At 41.7% G+C, this 16,749-nt stretch overlaps 1 protein-coding gene across 1 annotated transcript in view; it reads right to left on the minus strand.

Annotated features, from left to right (window-relative positions):
• Positions 1–16,749, minus strand: part of LOC133461310 (oxysterol-binding protein-related protein 10) — a 213,083-nt gene that overhangs the window by 113,937 nt on the left and 82,397 nt on the right. Inside the window, exon 5 of the mRNA XM_061742171.1 lies at positions 4,863–5,060. Within this exon, the coding sequence (XP_061598155.1) occupies positions 4,863–5,060 (198 nt within the window). The remainder of the gene's footprint in view (positions 1–4,862; positions 5,061–16,749) is intronic.

Here is a 16,749-nt window from a genome sequence, read left to right on the forward strand (position 1 = left end):
CCCGAAAGGTACCCCTGCTGAAGAAGGCACATGTGGAGGCCCGCCTAAAGTATGCCAATGATCACCTCAAAGATGCACAAAGTGATTGGGAGAAGGTTCTGTGGTCAGACGAGACCAAAATTTTACTATTTGGCCTGAACTCTACCCGTCGTGTGTGGAGGAAGAAAAATGCTGCCTATGACCCCAGGAACACTGTGCCCACCGTCAAGCATGGAGGTGGAAACATTATGTTTTGGGGGTGTTTCTCTGCCAAGGGCACAGGGCTACTTCACCGCATCAGTGGAAAGATGGATGGAGCCATGTACCGTGCAGTCCTGGGGAACAACCTCCTCCCCTCTGCAAGGAAGCTGAAAATGGGCCGCGGTTGGGTCTTCCAACATGACAACGACCCGAAGCATACAGCAAATGCAACAAAGGAGTGGCTCAAGAAGAAGCACATTAAGGTCATGGAGTGGCCCAGCCAGTCTCCGGATCTCAATCCAATTGAAAATCTATGGAGGGAGCTGAAGGTCCGAGTTGCCAAGCGACAGCCCACCAACCTTAATGATTTAGAGAGGATCTGCAAAGAAGAGTGGGCCAAAATTCCTCCTGATATGTGTGCTAACCTTGTGGTAAACTACAACAAACGTCTGACCGCTGTGCTTGCAAATAAAGGCTTTGCCACCAAGTATTAAGTGCTTTTGGCTAGAGGGATCAAATATTTATTTCCCTCCATGAAATACAAATTAATAAAAATATATTCTTTAAAGTTATTTTCTGGATTTTTGTTTTGATATTCTGTCTCTCCATGTTAGAATACATCTACCATTAAAAGTATAGAATGATCATGTCTTTATTAGTGGGCAAACCAACAAAATCAGCAAGGGGTCAAATACTTTTTACTCTCACTGTATATGTTCCCACGTGTATTGCAGCCCTGATATTTTCTATTCAGGTTCTGGAGTAAATGTCACCGGTATTACCTGACTTGTAAAGGTTCATCATGACAGCTCCATAACAGCATGTGTGAATTTAGCAGATCATCGCCGAGACATGTCTAAGATGTGTGTGCACCATAAGGGCTGTTGCCTTCCCCCTAACCACTCCTCACTGGCTCATCAAGGCTCGTGCAGCAGCAGCAGGTAAACGGCCTCTCCACCACCAATTCCCACAGCTTCCTATTTGCATTACGTCATGTCTTGTGTGCTCTTTTTAAGGGATCTCTAGTTGTGAGAACTATGGATGGGCGGTATGGACTAAAAAATGTATCACGATAATTTCTGGCATTTATCCCGATAACGATAAAAATGACGATAAAAAAAATACCAATTCAACTCCACCTTTGTAACTATAAATCTATCACCACATTCAGTCTTTGGAGCCAAAACACTGCTATAAAAGATACTAAATAATACTAAACTACACCAATTAAATTCAATTAATAAAAACACAAACACGTATCAACAGGAATTTATGCTTCTTTCTTTCTTTCTTTCTTTCTTTCTTTCTTTCTTTCTTTCTTATTTCTGTCTTTCGTGCTTATTTCTTTATTTCGTGCTCATTTCTTTCTTTCTTTCTTTCTTTCTCATTTCTTTATTTCGTGCTCATTTCTTTCTTTCTTTCTTTCTTTCTCATTTCTTTCTTTCTTTCTTATTTCTGTCTTTCGTGCTCATTTCTTTCTTTCTTTCTTTCTTTCTCATTTCTTTCTTTTGTGCTCATTTCTTTCTTTCTTTCTTTCTTTCTCATTTCTTTCTTTCTTTCTTATTTCTGTCTTTCGTGCTTATTTCTTTATTTCGTGCTCATTTCTTTCTTTGTTTCTTTCTTTCTCATTTCGTGCTCATTTCTTTCTTTCTTTCTTTCTCATTTCTTTCTTTTGTGCTCATTTCTTTATTTCTTTCTTTCTTTCTTTCTTTCTCATTTCTTTCTTTCTCATTTCTTTCTTTCGTGCTTATTTCTTTCTTTCTTTCTTTCTCATTTCTTTCTTTCTTTCTCATTTCTTTCTTTCTTTCTCATTTCTTTCTTTCTTTCTTTCTTTCTCATTTCTTTCTTTCGTGCTTATTTCTTTCTTTCTCATTTCTTTCTTTCGTCCGTCCGTCCTTCCTTCCTTCCTTCCTTCCTTCCTTCCTTCCTTCCTTCCTTCCTTCCTTCCTTCCTTCCTTCCTTCCTTCCTTCCTTCCTTCCTTCCTTCCTTCCTTCCTTCCTTCCTTCCTTCCTTCCTTCCTTCCTTCCTTCCTTCCTTCCTTCCTTCCTTCCTTCCTTCCTTCACGTTGTGCGTGGATTTAACACAGAACCATAAATCAGTTTTACACAAAAACGTCATCAACAGGAATTTATCGTTTTTACCGCGAGATGACAAATTCTTACCGTGGGGAATTTTTTTGACGGTTTATCGTGAACGGTAAAATATCGCCCATTCCTAGCCGACACACGTCTAAGATGTGTGCACCTTAAGCGCTGTTGCCTTCTCCCTAACCATTCCTCCCTCGCTCATCAAGGCTCGTGCAGCAGCAGCAGCAGCAGGTAAACGGCCTCTCCACCAGCGATTCCCACAGCTTCCTATGTGCATTACGTCATGTCTTGTGTGCTCTTTTTAAGGGATCTCTAGTTGTGAGAACACACGTCAAGCTGAGAGTTTCCTGCTGTGAAGAGTACGCATGAACAGAAGTGCAGCCAAAGTCCATCCTCCACATCGCCCGTCTCTGGTTTCCAAATGTGAATACAGCTTCGTGGCAAGCCATAACAATAAGCTGGTTAAATTCATTGCTCAGGAAATAGGTTTCTGTGGTTCCTTTCTTATCTCATTTAGCACACACCGGATCACCATGAGAGGAAAGAGAGATAGTGGTGTCCTACTTTTCCTTGCAGTAACATCCAAAGCGAACGTCAGATGATTTTACACTCACACTAACTGAAATGTTTGCAATTACAGTTTACATGAATGGATTTCCTCCTCCATAGTCCGTGTTCCAGATCAGATATCAGACCACTCAAGGTGACCAAAGTTACTTATGATGTTTGAAAAGATCCATGTCTGTAGATGATATTTTGGTAAGATAACCTTCCTGAGTGGCAGCTGGATCAGAGTTATCAGCACATGAAGTAAATTACATTTTAGATGCTGCTGCATATCCTGGTTTAGACTCGTGTACAGGACTGTCTCAGAAAATTTGAATATTGTGATAAAGTTCTTTATTTTCTGTAATGCAATTAAAAAAACAAAAATGTCATCCATTCTGGATTCATTACAAATCAACTGAAATATTGCAAGCCTTTTATTATTTTAATATTGCTGATTATGGCTTACAGTTTAAGATTAAGATTCCCAGAATATTCACATTTTTTGAGATAGGATATTTGAGTTTTCTTAAGCTGTAAGCCATGATCAACAATATTAAAATAATAAAAGGCTTGCAATATTTCAGTTGATTTGTGATGAATCCAGAATGTATGACATTTTTGCATTACAGAAAATAAAGGACTTTATCACAATATTCTTATTTTCTGAGACAGTCCTGTATATCTTTTATCCCTGTGTCATCTAGGAACAACAGAGACACAAAACACAATGAATGAATGAATGCTTAAAAGCCCCCCTTTAAAACAAGCAACAGAGCAAGGAAAAAGAGCATACACATACCTTGCCCCTTATACATGGAACAAACTTCAAAAGGATCTAAAAATAACAGAACTTATTCCACTGAGTAATTTTAAGTCTGGAATGAGTGCACTTGAGACAGCATCTCTGATTTGTAACTGTTTTAAATTATTTCCATTTTTTGTTTCATTTGATTTTATTTGATTTTAATATTTCACCTCACACCTCTGTAAATTTTAATATCTGAAATCTTGTGCTGCCTCTTGGCCAGGACACCCTTGCAAAATAGATTTTTAATCTCAATGGGTTTCTTTTCCTGGTTAAATAAAGGTTAAATAAATAAAAATACGTAAGTAAGTTTAGTCACCTTGAGTGGTACTGACCAGTGAAATGTTGGGCTCTGGCCGGTGGTCTACCAGCCCCTGGACTATCTGGCCCGTGGACTACCAGCCCCTGGACTACAAGCCCCTGGACTACCAGCCCCTGGACTACAAGCCCCTGGACTACAAGCCCCTGGACTACCAGCCCCTGGACCACAAGCCCCTGGACTACCAGCCCCTGGACTACCAGCCCGTGGACTACCAGCCCCTGGACTACCAGCCCCTGGACTACCAGCCCGTGGACTACCAGCCCCTGGACTACCAGCCCGTGGACTACCAGCCCGTGGACTACCAGCCCGTGGACTACCAGCCCCTGGACTACCAGCCCCTGGACTACCAGCCCGTGGACTACCAGCCCCTGGACTACCAGCCCATGGACTACCAGCCCCTGGACTACCAGCCCCTGGACTACAAGCCCCTGGACTACAAGCCCCTGGACTACCAGCCCCTGGACCACAAGCCCCTGGACTACCAGCCCCTGGACTACCAGCCCGTGGACTACCAGCCCCTGGACTACAAGCCCCTGGACTACCAGCCCCTGGACTACAAGCCCCTGGACTACAAGCCCCTGGACTACAAGCCCCTGGACTACAAGCCCCTGGACTACCAGCCCCTGGACCACAAGCCCCTGGACTACCAGCCCCTGGACTACCAGCCCCTGGACTACAAGCCCCTGGACTACCAGCCCCTGCACTACCAGCCCCTGGACTACCAGCCCGTGGACTACCAGCCCGTGGACTACCAGCCCCTGGACTACCAGCCCCTGGACTACCAGCCCGTGGACTACCAGCCCCTGGACTACCAGCCCGTGGACTACCAGCCCCTGGACTACCAGCCCCTGGACTACCAGCCCGTGGACTACCAGCCCCTGGGCTACCAGCCCGTGGACTACCAGCTTCGTCACCCACCTCCTTGACCTCCAGCAGGCGTCCTGGACACTGATTCTTGGCTCGTCGAGCTGCAGCTGGAGATTTGTGGTGGGTAATGGTGACGATGTTGCTGGGCGAGGCCGTGTGGCCCGGATGCCTCTGGGAACTCGGGGATGAGGATGGAGTTAGGTGGGGGAGGAGGGAGAAGCTACGGGTCCGACCGGAGGTTGAGGAGCCCTGAGGGGAGGGAGCGTGGGATATGACACAGAAAGGGAGAGAGTGAGCGTGGGAATCTTAAGATGACAGGTTCATAACAAAATGTTCACTGTGGAATTGAGGATGGTGTTAACACTTGCAGAAATAAATGACTACGTTTACATGCAGTCAAAATTGGGGTTATTGCTAATATTCCGGTTACTGAAACATTCAGAATATTCCGTTTCCATGGTAATTAATCATTCAGGATATCTGGATCAAACCAGCGACGCGTGGAGAACGTGATGACGCAATTCCCGTCATTTCCACTTTTCCTTCCTGTATCCAAATTCAAAACAAATTCTGCTTCGCGCAACTTTTCGCTCACCTTCTCTCGCTATCCCGGTACTTTCTAGCGTCTACAAATGCAGAAATGTTCATATCCTTCATTACATTTATGAAGTGATTGGTCTCCTCCTGGTCTTGGTTTCTCCGTGTTTATAAAAACTTCCTGGACTCAAAATACCAGGATTCCTTGTGAACAGAGCATGTGCAGAAAACAGATTCCTGTTCCGTTTGATGGGGATATTCTGTTACGTTTACATGACCCAATATTCAGGTTTTAAAAGGAGTAACCCAGGGGTCATATTCGGGTTTTTAAAAACCTGAATATGAGCAAATTCTGGTTATTTAAAGGGGTTATTGGTATTTACATGGCCGTGCAAATTCGGGTTATTGCCAATATTCGGGTTTTAAAAGGGTTATTGATGCAGGTAAACGTAGTCAATGACTAACTTTATTTAAGAAACCCATTCTACATTTTCTGCTCGAGCCTTGGACGCACAATCTTTACACTTGAACACGGCGTTGGTATCTTTGTGTCCAAAAATAACTGGTGCTGTTGTAATTTGCAATAATCCTTTCCAAGCTCTTCCTAGATGGGTTGTGGACTTTATAACAGTTGGTAGGTGTCAGTCGTTTGATGTCATGACATCAAGGAGCTCTTTCAGCCTTTTGTGATGTTAATTTTATATTTTATATTTATATTCTATATTTTAGTTAAATTGTAATATCATGGGATATATTTTAGTAGCTCAAGCTATTATAATGGTCCTTCCATGTCTTGTCTATGCAACTTAACGTGACCTTTAAAGTGTCAGCGCATGCCAATAATCATGCCGTTGCAGAGTGTATAAAGAGAATGAGTGTTTTCATAAGTTTTCATAAATTATATAAGAAATTTACACAATTTATTTTCTATTTTTTGTACAGTACATATATATTTTTATGCACTCTATTTTTTTTTCTTTTTTGTGAATATGTATTATGTATATTCCCCACCTCAGCTCTGTTACCACATACAAGATATTTTAGATTAGTATCATAAACCAAAACTGTTTTATATTTCTGTTTTATATTTGGATATTTTAACATAGAAACCGATTCACTTTTGGATCCAGCCCCCTAACAGCTGCTCAAGGAGCCGTACTCCCACAACCACTTAAAGGAAAGGCTGCTCCCTGCTTCTATTTTCTTCCTGTCACTCGTGTTGAAAGCCGGTTGAAAGTTGAAAAAAAAAGTTGAAAGCGCTGTAGGAAACAGTCATTTCAATACAAGAACCTCAATAAAGTGGCAGCTGCTGGAGGGAGATCGCCAGGGAGCTGGAAGGTTCTGATAAGATAATAAGATACAATAAGAATCTTATCTTAATCTTATTAGGGCTTCATTTGTGCCGGATCCTGACGGATTTCTCGTGTCCTCTGCTTTTCCCCCACACCCCAGTAATGAGCTGACATGTTTGCCACACGCCGGTCACTCCACGCTGTTCGCTGTTTGATTGCATCACCACACGCCGTTATTAATTGTTTGGTTTTTTCCCCACTTATTCCACCGAATAATAACCTTGTTTTCTGTTTAGAAAGTACAAACGTAGGAAGATTACAAGTAATCACCCATCTTTTACTTGTCTCTTTACTCTTTTAGGAATTATTTTAGGAGCGCATGGGTAGGTGAATAAAGGTTGATTTATGGTCCCGCATAAAATCGACGGCGTAGCCTACGGCGTAGGGTATGCGGCGCCGCGCACCGTTCAGTGAGTGCGCCACGTACCCTACGCCGTAAGGTCTGCGTTGGTGTAACGTGGAACCATAAATCAGCCTTTTAAAAGGCGAGTCTCAGCTGTCAATCAAAAGAACGTGGTAGAACGTGGGGGCCCATAACGCGTTCAGTGTGGACAGAGCGCGTCCAATGCCACGCAGTGCGACGCGACAGTCGGACGCTCGCATGCAGTTAGGACAGGCTGTAACACAGGGATCGGCAACCCGCGGCTCTAGAGCCACATGCAGCTCTTTAGCACCGCCCTAGTGGCTTCCTGGAGATTTTTCAAAAATATTTTACCTTTTTTTCCTTTTTTCTCTTCTTTCGTTTTTTTCTCTTTCTTTTTTCTCTTTCTTTTTTCTTCTTTTTTCCTTTTTTTCTTACTTTTTCCTTTCCAATTTAATCTCGACATTTTGTCTTTTTTCTCAAAATTTTGACTTTTTTCTCGACATCACGACTTTTTTCTCGACATTTCGACTTTTTTATTGACATTTTGACTCAAAGTGCAAGTGGGTTGAATATTCTGTGAGTGTGCTTCATTTGGTAGTGTGCTATATATTCTCCTCATTTTTTATTTTTTTTTTAACAGAAATAAAATTCCTCTTTTGGTTTTCTCCCCTCCCTCTCTACTCCAGTCAGATCACATCTTTCTCTCTGATGTATTCTCTCCTCCTCCGTTCTGTGACTCTGGGCTCCTCCGTTGGCTGAACTCTGCTCACACGGGCAGCCAAGTCAGATCAGTATCTCGCCTCGTCTGTCTTTACTCTTCATTAGTTTACACGAGCACAGAGACGCGGGGCAGCACAGATTTATCTTAGGGGAGCAAGGTTCTGATCCGAGCAGCGGAGAAAACACAACAGATCAACTACACATCTCCTCACTGATAAGGAAACAACGCTGTGGAGTCGACCACACGATCATCCTTGAGAACACATTTACTGAATACACGGATTTTATTCCCGTTAGGTAATGAGATTGCATAAAGACACTTGATAATAATAATTTCAAAAATAATAAACAGTTTACAAGAAAGAGCACCATTGTCTTGTACGAGGCCGTATGAGCCATGAGTAAGCAGATAAGAGACAGTCTTTCAAGAGTGTGAACAAACACACTGAGGTTTTTGTCCTCTAAAATTGGCACAGAGCCCCTGAGCATTTGGATATGCTGGAGAGGAGACAGAGATGAGGAATCAGGGAAAGGAAAGGAAGGTCGGTGAAGAAATGAAACATGCAGGATTTTAGGTGCAAGATTCTGAGATAGCGTTCCTGTTAAGAGACCTTTGTCTGAAAATTAACAGTCAACATATTTCAAGAGTGGAAAATACAATAATGGCACTGAATTTACTGCAATTATATAATTACAAGTTATTCAATCTGAATAACAGCAGACCTCTTTACATAGATGCTTAAAGTCATAATACACATTTTCATCTACACAACCCTGTCAGAGACGTTTTATAAACTCTACGCCCACTCCGGTTGTGTTTTATTGTAAACTCTCCCCCCCACTCCGGTGTCTTTATTTGTGTTTCCTGTTTCTGTGTCACGTGGGTTTCCCCACCGTCCCTTTAGGAGACTAACAGCAGGTCCTGACTCTATTGAGTCCTATGGGAAAAGTGAACGTGAGCACAGACTATTATCAATTCCTTCGCCCCATAGTAACCTAAGTAAATATGGGACCCATTTTTCAAAAGCCACAAACCTTCTGAACATTCTGACACCAAAATGGACATTTTCAGACCGACAAGTTAGGAGAAAATTAACTTTGTTTGAGACCTGTCTCTGTCTGAGCAACACACTCTCGTGAGATTTGGCTCTCATAGCTAATAATATAATATAATAATAATACATAGCTCTGTTCTCTGGTGGTGCTGATCATAGACATACATATAATATATATATATATAGATATATATATATACTGTATATATATATATATATATATATATATATATATATATATATATATATATATATATATATATATATATATATATATATATATATATATATATATATGGTGCTGATTCAGAGATTCAGAGTCGTCGGTAACTGCAGAACTGCTAACGTCGTTTTCCCATCGGATAAACTTTAAAACTAAAATAAAACTTGCTTCTTTGTTTAATAATACTGTTATTGTTATAATTGAAGTCTTTTTGGAAGGGAAAAATAAGGCGCAAATATTAAAGTTGTACTGTATCTCGTTCACAAAACTTCCACTACGATGTGGGGAGAGGGGCGACCACGCCAACTTAGGAGACAGGAAGTGGATACCATTTCATACCATTGGCAGTAACGGTAATGGGTTTAAGAAAAACAAGAACAAAAAAACGGCTACCTCACAGGTGTGGGCAGATACGGCCTCAAGTGAGGCAACAATCACCTGCACCACAAGAAACAACATTTATTATATACAATTAGAAACGCCATTATATCTTTGGTTTGACAGGTATATTTGAAGATTACTAGTTAAAGACAAGGGTAAAAGTTGGCAAAACTGCTCTGGAACTAGGTTTTGGTAACAGGTTCAGTTAATATACGAGCAGTTATTCAAAACCAGTCACAGTGGCACTTTCAACATGAAACCCTTCTAATAATCTTATAAAACCAATAACAGCCCATTGTCTTTATATTAACTGCTTCTAAAAGGTCATTCAGAAAGGACATTGTGGAGGCTACACTCTGCGTTTATGTATTGGCACAGTACAATACTGCCCTGGGGGGGTATTAAAGCGAGCGTGTGTCAAAATGACCAGATGTGTGTTTTAAACCATGAGTGCGTGAGTTTTTGTTAAATGTAGATTTTATTATGTAAAAGCACTTTGCGTTACGCGTGTATGAAAAGTGCTATATAAATAAAGTTTGATTTGATTTGATAAAGAGAGAGGCGTGGAAAGAAATCTTTAACAACCTGAGCTTAACAGATGTAGGTGTATTTTTAGAAAAGCTGAAAATTAATTAAAAAAAGAAAAGAAAGCATGACTCTCTTCTGTTCTGCTGCAACAAGGACAGTGCAATAACTTTGTGCAATATTACATAATACTTCTTTTCTATCCATATAATTCTATTTATGACACTGCACTCTTTATTTTTAATGTTTTTATTTCAATTTTTATCTTTAATTTTATCTTTTTATCTTTATATGGGTGTTTGATTTGTATTGACAGTGCTATTCAATTTCCCAGAGGGAACCTCCCAAAGGGATTAATAAAGTCGTCTGAATCTGAATCTGAACGACTCATTAGCATAAGTCATACATTTCAAAACAACTCCAAAATGTTCTCATTTCCATGCTGTGGCCTGTGCAAGTAATGAATGAATGAATCTTATAAGCAGATACTTAAAAGGAATTATATTCTTGTTTGGTCCAAGTACCACTAACTTTGTCACAGTTCTTGTATACAGACCCCCCACCCCCCGTTGTAAAGTCCATCAACTCTGTGACGAACCGGTGGTCAGAGGTTAAAGGAATCACTGATTACAGCCAACTTTGTGAGCGTGCAGTTCCAGGATGATTTGACGATGAGGTCGTAGATTTAATCAGTCACAGTTTGAGTTTCTGTTGCTCGTCCAGCTACTGTGGTTCTGAGCACCGGTCCTCCGCCTGCCGCCAGCTTTTCAGTCACAGCCTTTAACAAACAACTGCAGGGTTCACAGGATTACACGTCCACACAAAAGTTCTAATCTATTCACAGGAGACATGTTTATATATCGAGGTGGAAGCTGCGAACGTTTAAGGGTGTTTAGTTCTAAATAAAGAGCGTTTTACCAGAGGAGGAATTATGCATATAATAAGAAAATCCAGATATATTTTAGGTATATATGAAAATTCCTAATTGGTATCTTTATGTAAGTCTTGTTCAACTTTTTCCTCATTGTTATGTCTCTTTGAATGAATGAATGAATGAATGAATGAATGAATGAATGAATGAATGAATTTTTATTTCGAACATGTATATAAAATGAAAGTAAAAATAATAAAAAGATAAACATTTACATCTTCATATTCACATATGTTCGAAAAAAAGGAGTAGGAAGAAGTTTACACTTTTTCCTTGTTCCTACCCCTTTATAACTATGGATTTACATTATTGCTATTATTATATCTACACAATATCCATATAAATATAATCTATATAAATACTACGTAAACATGCCTATTATTACTGATTATCCATATAGGTATATAGACAATATAAATATTACATAAATATTATATCAATATCTAGAAAATACAACTATTATATACATCTATATAAATATACACTATATAAACTACATAAATATCCCTATAAATATATATGCGCTACATACCCAATAAATATCTAAACATATCTTAAGCAAGTATAATTTACAATTTTTCCGTATTTTTTTCTTTACAATGTCTATTGAGAACTAACTAACTAACTCATCCCTGGCAGCTCCTTCTCGGGCCGTGCGGAGGCAAGCTCACTTTAACTAATATCTTTCATTTTCCTTCACCTTATTGGATTTAAGTGTGAAACTCTAAAACCAGGGCACAAAGTTCAGCTTCAACAACAGCAACAACCACTTTAACGAGACACTCAAAGGATTCAGCTGCGACCTCTGACCTCATGGAGACGCGGCCCTGAAACGGACCAGGTCAAACTCTTCTAGGATCTGATTGGCTGGACGCCGTACTAACAGACGGCGTACAGAGCACTCATCCATTTAAAGGTATTGTGACATGAAAAACACATTTTTCTTGATTTTTTGTGTTTTGTTGGGTGTCTTGACATCAATTACACCCAAAAAACAACGAACTTTTAACATTCAGTGTATTGTGTGCTTTCTGGGATTTTCCGCATAACTGTGCAAAAACGGCGCACCTGGTTTGGTGGCGGGCCGTGACGTCAGGGCCCGCTAAATCACCGCCCCCTCCACCCAGCTCCCTGCCTCCTCTCCTCTCCAGCGCACCATAAAGGCTGATTTATGGTTCCGCGTTACACCGACGCAGAGCCTACGGTGTAGGGTTACGCGGCGACGCGCACCGTACGCTGAACCCTACGGCGTAGGATCTGTGTCGATTTAACGCGGAACCATAAATCAGGCTTAACACGGAGCTGTTTAGAGCCGCTTCTGTTCTAATCACCGGAGGAGAACTGCTAAGAAGACCCGCGGCCACTGACTGGACTTAAGATAAGGAGACACTGCTGCTTGCATGCCTTTATTTTTATGATTGTTTGCTGTGGACTGTCTGCTTCGCCCTCCTGCTTTTCCGTGCATGCTTCGCCTGTCGCTCCCGGCTCTCCGACGCCGCTGTGAGCGTATTGCTCGCGGGGAGCTGCGGTCCCGGTCCTCTGGTCCCGGTTGGACTTCATCACCGGGCTGTAGTCGCCCTGTCTGGGCTGTGTGTCGGTGTTTGTGGTCGGTGTGCGCGCGTGTGTGTGAAGATGGCAGAAGTGTGTAGCGGTTGGTTGGAGGAGGTTTGGAGGAGGAGCGGAGCAATGATTGACAGGAAAGGGGAAAAAGGACCCGTTTTTCACGGCGCAAAAAAACACTGTCATAAAAAGCCAGGAATGGAGTACTAGAGTGAAGTTTTTCTTGTTACACTCTTTTAGACACATTTGAGGGATGTTGGCCAAGACTTTTAATAGTGTTAAAAGCATGTTAAAAATGATGTCACAATACCTTTAAGAATCACTGCTTTACTGCACGAGTCACTCTCACTGTCAGCCTGGTTATTAGGGCCCGAGCACTTACATTGCGAAGGCCCTATTGTATATGTACGCAAGCCAGGCCTGGCGATAAATGTGATATTTAATGGTTTGCATTAAAGGGCGTGACCTAATGGCTCAACAGCGCCCCCTAGAAAACTTTGTGCCTCAAGCCCCACAATATGGTTTGACGTACATGAACAAAAATCGGTACACACCTGTATCATGTCGCAAATTAAAGAAAACTCTCTTGGCGCCATGGCAGAAACCGAACAGGAAGTCGGCCATTTTGAATTAATTGTGTAATTTTGGCGCAATTTATGCCATTTCTTTGACCATTAATGCGGCCCGAACAGTAACGTGCACCCAGATGTGTTATACATCAAAATGTGCGTCTAGATCCGTGGTCCTCGAGAGCTGCTGTCCTGCATGTTTTTGATGTTTCCCTGAATCAACACACCTGATTCTAATTAGTGGTCATCACCAATCTTTCCTCCAGGTCTGCACAGTTCTGTTGGTGACACAGTCACCTGTATCAGGGTTTACTGGAGCAGGGAAACATCTAAGATATGCAGCACAACGGCTCTCGAGGACCTGGAATGAAGACCACTGGTCTAGATCCTGCGACGATGGGCATTACTTTTCTCTTTCAAAATCGTTACCGTGGCGACGATAGACGCCAAAAAGCGCACCCCCCCTTCATCTGGTTGGTTCAGACAGATAAAACTTTGTGCCTCAAGCCCCACAATACAGTTTGACGTACATGAACGAAAATCGGTACACACCTGTATCATGTCGCAACTTAAAGAAAAGTCTCTTGGTGCCATGGCCGAAACCGAACAGGAAGTCGGCCATTTTGAATTAATCGTGTAATTTTGGCGCAATTTATGCCATTTTTTCGGCTGTTAATACGGCCCGAACCGTAACGTGCACCCAGGTGTGTTATACATCAAAATGTGCGTCTCCATCCTGTGACTACGCACATTACTTTTCTCTTTCAAAAGCATTACCATGGCGACGATAGATGCCAAAAAGCGCGCCTCCCTTTCATCTGATTGGTCCATATTTGATAGTTCCCCAAAAGTCACGAAATTTTGCAAGCAAGCCACGTCTGGCGATAAATTTGATATTTCATGGTTTGCATTAATGGGTGTGGCCTAACGGCTCAACAGCGCCCCCTAGAATACTTTTCTCTGCTATAATTTTTGAATGGTTTGACAGAGACTCTTGGGTGGTGTCATCGGACATGGTTTTGAGTACTTGACCATAATTGGCCTGAATTAGCCCCGCTCCTTCTTCTAATTGGTCGATATGTGATACTTCCGATTTTCTGCAATAACTTTTGAATGGTTTGACATAGAGAGTCGTGGGTGGTGTCATCGGACATGGTTTTGAGTCCTTGGCCATAATTGGTGCAAATTAGCCCCACCCCTTCTTCTGATTGGTCGATATTTCAGAGTTCCTATTTTCTGCCATAACTTTTGAATGGTTTGACATAGGAAGTCGTAGGTGGTGTCATTTCTGATATGCTTATGGGGGGCGGTGGCCACGAGTGCGAGGGCCCGTTCATCGCTGCTTGCAGCCATTTGTTTTCGTTTTGCCACTGTTTTCTCGGATCCGTTCTGCACATGCGCGGTGAGATGGACTGATCCAATGTAGTGGACACTGAAGGAGGGGCCCCGTCACACATAATATGATACGCATTCTGCTGGCATTTTAGCGAGAGGATTTTGATCATTAACCTAATTAATACGCGCAAATAAGTAATAACTGTATTAACCATAAATGTATGAGGATTTTACGGGGCCCCTCAGGAACTTAGGGCCCGAGGCAACCTCTTAGTTTTGCTTAATGGTGAGTCCGGCCCTGAGTGAAAGCCTACTGTTAGTTTATCTGAGTAATACTTCAACAGCTTCAAAATTAAAGACAAACCTCAATTACACCTTTATCAATCAACTAAATAAAAAGACATAAACAACACTATTATTAAGTTTTTAGAGGTGAACCATCACAGTTTTTCATTGACGGTTCAGATTTCTGATCTTCTTTCTTTCAACTGCCGATTCCGATGTGGGCCAATCCAATTTTATATGTTCAAACTATAATCAACTGCATACCGGAACTTAATCAACAATACAATAACACGTTGTGGACAAACTTCCACAAAATGCTCTCCAGTGATTGCATTATCATGGTGCACTTACTGATGTGGACGACTGGGGTTTCAGTATTCTAATGCCGCGTTCCATTTGTCCTCTGAAGTCGGAGTTTCCGAGTTCCGAGTCGAAATTTTCAACTGGAACGCCCCTCGAAGTGGGATTTCCTACTCGGAAAGTCGGAGAATCTTCACCACCCCCGAGTTAACATTCCAAGATGGCTGCCCTGGCTGTAAACAGGAAGTAGAAGAGAGCTGTGCTCCTTTCTGTTTCCTCTACATCCACCGTGTTTGAAAGTTGCAGAAGGACCGCATATTTGTCCACAAGTTGCTTGTAATCGGACAAGGCAAGCACTAGAACAGCTTTCGTGGACGTGGCCATCTTGTTTTCCGACTTTGTTACTGGAACGCTGATAACTCGGCTGTGACGCCATTCCCACTTCCGAGGTAAATGGAACGCAGCATAAGCTTCTAGGCTGGTATAGTCACTGCTCCAGTCTCCCAAGAAAAAAACTAATGTGTGAGATAAAACTGTTCAAGGGTGTGAATATAATGCATGCAGGGAACCAAAAATAGCCAGTATCAGCCGATAACAACAACCTATATTGGCCGATACAAGTCAGGGCTGGTCAGACAAAAACTCATCACTCGCTGATCAATTTTTCTCTTATTTCTTTCCTGTGAAGACTCAGCGGAAGCATGAGTGCTCCCCTTTATTTATTAAAGATAAATCCTAGCGAGCAGGTCTGTTATCAGCGCTGTATCTGAGCCCCCACTGATGGCTGCCTCATCAGCGGAGCAGCTGTGATTATGATCTTAGAGGAAGACAACGCGGCTCAGGGAGGGATTAGACGGCAGCAGCTGCAACGGTGACGACAGCTGCAATCGTGGAAATGCCCCGCGGTCACCCAACACAAACAACACAGCCGTCCATCTCCGCTGGGCAGAAGGAAAGAAGACGGACAGACCACGTCTCCATCCACTCTTCCTTGTTTATCCAATTTTCTCACAACTTTTGATTGCTTCTCTCAAAAACAGCTGAGCAGAGTTATTAAAGCCTCCCCTCCCTCCAGCTGTGCAGCAGTTTCAAGTCCTGGAGCGCTGCTTGTGGAACAAGTGAGATGGCTATGAAGCAGCATAAAGACTGTATTTAATTGTTTAAATAGACACATGAAAGCTCATCTTCATCAACATAGACATATATACATAGACACCACAACGAGTGGTCTTGTCCGCTGCTGTGATACGTCAACGTCGCCGCCATATTGGATGTTCAAGACTGCGCTGTAAACTAATACAAGTAAATGGAATTATTTTCATAAAGCGCCTTTTCTACAAAGAAATTTACGTTTTACGTCTCATTTATTCATTCACACACGCACTAATATACTTTGGAAACAGTTAGGCACCAAATATAATATATTTAATTTTCTCAGATGGCAAAAATAAGAACTTTATTGATCCCACATAGGAGTAATTCATGTTATATCAGCTATAGAGAACAAGGTAGTGCCGAAAAACAATATATATCTCACATATATATATATATCTTTGTTTTGTTGATGATGTTTCTCTATTTTTCTTATTTTTGTGAGGGGGATATATATTGTTTTTCGGCACTACCTTGTTCTCTATAGCTGATATAACATGAATTACTCCTATGTGGGATCAATAAAGTTCTTATCTTTGCCATCTGAGAAAATTAAATATATTATATTTGGTGCCTAACTGTTTCCAAGTATATTAGTGCGTGTGTGAATGAATAAATGAGACGTAAAACGTACATTTCTTTGTAGTAA

This window comes from Cololabis saira, chromosome 15, assembly GCF_033807715.1.
Source record: "Cololabis saira isolate AMF1-May2022 chromosome 15, fColSai1.1, whole genome shotgun sequence".
NCBI classification, from domain to species: Eukaryota; Metazoa; Chordata; class Actinopteri; order Beloniformes; family Belonidae; genus Cololabis; species Cololabis saira.